At 36.1% G+C, this 3031-nt stretch overlaps 1 protein-coding gene across 1 annotated transcript in view; it reads right to left on the bottom strand.

Annotated features, from left to right (window-relative positions):
• Positions 1-1752, bottom strand: part of ROBO1 (roundabout guidance receptor 1) — a 689994-nt gene extending 688242 nt beyond the window's left edge. The window contains exon 1 of the mRNA XM_009274513.1: positions 1665-1752. Within this exon, the coding sequence (XP_009272788.1) occupies positions 1665-1752 (88 nt within the window). The remainder of the gene's footprint in view (positions 1-1664) is intronic.
• Positions 1753-3031: the final 1279 nt, after the last annotated feature.

Below are 3031 nucleotides of genomic sequence, written 5' to 3'. Positions count from 1 at the left end.
AAAAAAAAAAAAGAGACATGCCTTTGTAAGGAAAAGACACAAAAAGAGCAAAATGAATGGATGAACTGCTTAAAGGAAAAAAAAATAATCCTGCTTTATTTGATCTTTTGTGATAATCACACTCCTGGCACCCTGCCAGCGAGGCTGAGCACGCTGATGTCTGGCTAAGTAGAGTAATCTCTTGGTTCAAGTCTGAGGTCTGTGATGAAAATTACAAAGCAGGGACAAAGTCAAAATGCCACCTGTGATTTTATTCTGCAACTAATTTGATGGAAGAAGTAATACAATGCAAACAGCCTTTTTAGTAGAATCTACAAAACTATGACTAAACTGAAACCAATGCAAGTGGACTGAGGTAGCTCTCATGCAAATACATTTGGATCTGCAGGCATTCCTTTTAAAGAGAGGTAGCTGTCTTTGTGACAGGTAAATTGCTTTGAAATTATGTTTGAAGTCCAAGATCAAACTTTTAAAATGATAATTTTAACTTACATCTTCCTTTATTCTGGAGTCTTTTTGCACCTCCTACATTTGAAACCAACAAAACAAAAAAAAAAATATTATCAATTTATTTCCTTAATTTGCTTTCCATGAACTACCATTCATTACAGGTCAACAAACCGTTGAAGGAAAACACCTCTTCCCTTCTCTTTTCATTCAGTAGTCTATATTTGAACTAGTTGCCCACAGATATATGGAGAAGAATTGTATAGCCACAAAATTCTGCACGCACGATATATTCAACTTAGAAATCCAGCCAGTAGAGTCTTCTATGTTATTATTCAGATGCAAAGCAGAAAAAACAACCACCAAAAATCAGCATGTCACTTTCTTTTCTATATGTCTATTGTGCTTTCCTACATTTTACTGACAGGTTGTACGTTATTAGCAGTACTGATCAAAGTTTGTTTGGGTTTTTCCTAACAAACATTGAAAATGATTCAGAATGACTCAGAAGCTGTTTTTACAGATTTATTCTTTAAAAAAAAACAACACAACAAAACAGATTTTGTTTCCAGTATGTTACTTCAATAAAAATCCACTGTTCACTGCTAAGTGACACAGGTTACCTATTTTACCACCACCTTCTCTTTAACGTTGCCATTTTTATACACGCTTACTACTCCTCTCTGCACTAGTAAGACTTGCCATATGCAAGCACCAGGATGATCCCTGATCTGTAGGACTTCACTGAAAACACTGCATTTCAGCTATTTCACAGTTGCTGCTATTTTCCTTCTTCAGGAAGGTTCTCTATAGATTTCCTATTCTCTTTGATATTCAAGTTTGTTTCTGCACTCTGTATTTCTTCCCTCCACCAATAGGGCTAATCAAAGGAATGCTTTAATAGCCACCTTAACCTTCTCGTACTTAGATTTTCAGGCCATTCCATTTCTACATCTTCCTTTGCAATCGAAAAAAGCAACTTTCCATTTCTGACCATGCATTAAGCATAGACAATACAGCACTTACTAAATTCTGTGTTTTAAATATGCAGATATGCTCATAAATTTCTTAACTACACATACACACACACACATTAATACATGGAGAGAGAACTTCAGGTGTATATACTTCAGGTATAATATGCACATATTCACATGGACAGCATAACAATGATTAATAAAAACATGAACATTTATGTTTAAATGAAAGGTACCTACCTGGAATGAGCTGACCCAGTAACTGATGGCATCTGGAAAGGCTGAATACAGCTACTATGACCAAAAAAGGATAATGTTTCCATTTCATGATGTGTCCTTCCTTGCATTACACCAGCTCAGCAGCGCTAACGTAAATGTTACCTGCAATACACAATGGAAGTAAGAACAGACAAATTAATGATAAATTTAAGGTACTTCCAAATACTTGTGCCCAGTGTAATTCTATATAGTATCCTGGTTTCAATACAGTTTTAGCTATTAAAATAATGTTAAATTTTCCAACAATTGGGAAGTTGTAAACCAGAACCAGAATATTAACTATCCTTGCAGAGCAGACAACCCCAAAACAGATGTTTTAAAGGAAGACATGAGGAGCCCCATCGTGCACGTGTATATTTTAAAGTGTTGCATGTTGTTTGGTCATGTAACTCAAGTTATTGAAGAAATTGCTCAGTTCAAGCAAGATAATTTAGTGTGGGTTTAATCCATCCCAGTTCAAGGAAATACTTAAACACTTGCCTAAGTTGAAAACACTTCAACACTATTCAGCTTTCTATGCAAGCAGAGTTAAAACTTTACACTAGTCCTCTTCTTATGACATGGTGTTTTGCTGAATGAGAATTAGGGGTAATTTTACCCAGCAATAACTTGAACAGCTAAGGTAACTTTCTGGTGAGTTTCTGTGTTCTTAAGGGCAGAAAATTTTCATCTGACTGGCAGGCAAGTGGAATCTTATGAAGGAAGAAAATCTTTTGAATCAAAACGTGACTTTTACACTCATTTTTCTGACCACCAAAACTGTAGGTTGAAAAGTATTCACAACTCCACTACTGTTGAAAAATAATCGCTTCTCATTCTACTCATTTCTTACGCTTCAGCTACGTTGGTGCTTAGTATAGACTTTGCCAGAACTCTTCAGGCCTTGTTTACAGCATACCAACCTGCTCAAAATGTCTTTCCTCTATAGGTTTCTAAAAAACACTGCACACAAAAAACCAGTTCCTTCCATTCCCATTCTTTTAATTTCCCCTATCACTTGTATGACCTCTCTTCTGTTGCAAACAGCTTGATAGCTCTTAATGGCAGAGTTAACGGCAATTAATGGCCAAGGTGTTACATGCTGCTCTAAATGCTATTCATGATATGACTCCAAGACTGAAATGAGGATTTGCAAATTCAGGCCTTCAGAATATCGATCTCTTTCTCTGTACAGTAATACAGGCTTGCTTTATAAAACTGTTTACCACATTGGCTTCAGATTCCCACAGTTCCTTCATCTGTATTTTCTGCCTGGAAATACAAGATTGAATGTTGTTTCTAACTCAAAGCTGATGAGGCAGCCCATTGAATTTGGTTCACCAAACAAA

This window comes from Aptenodytes forsteri, unplaced genomic scaffold (genome assembly GCF_000699145.1).
Source record: "Aptenodytes forsteri isolate BGI_AS27 unplaced genomic scaffold, ASM69914v1 Scaffold207, whole genome shotgun sequence".
NCBI lineage: Eukaryota > Metazoa > Chordata > Aves > Sphenisciformes > Spheniscidae > Aptenodytes > Aptenodytes forsteri.
Note: the sequence above shows the minus strand (reverse complement) of the source record. Positions and strands in the feature narration are given on the sequence as shown.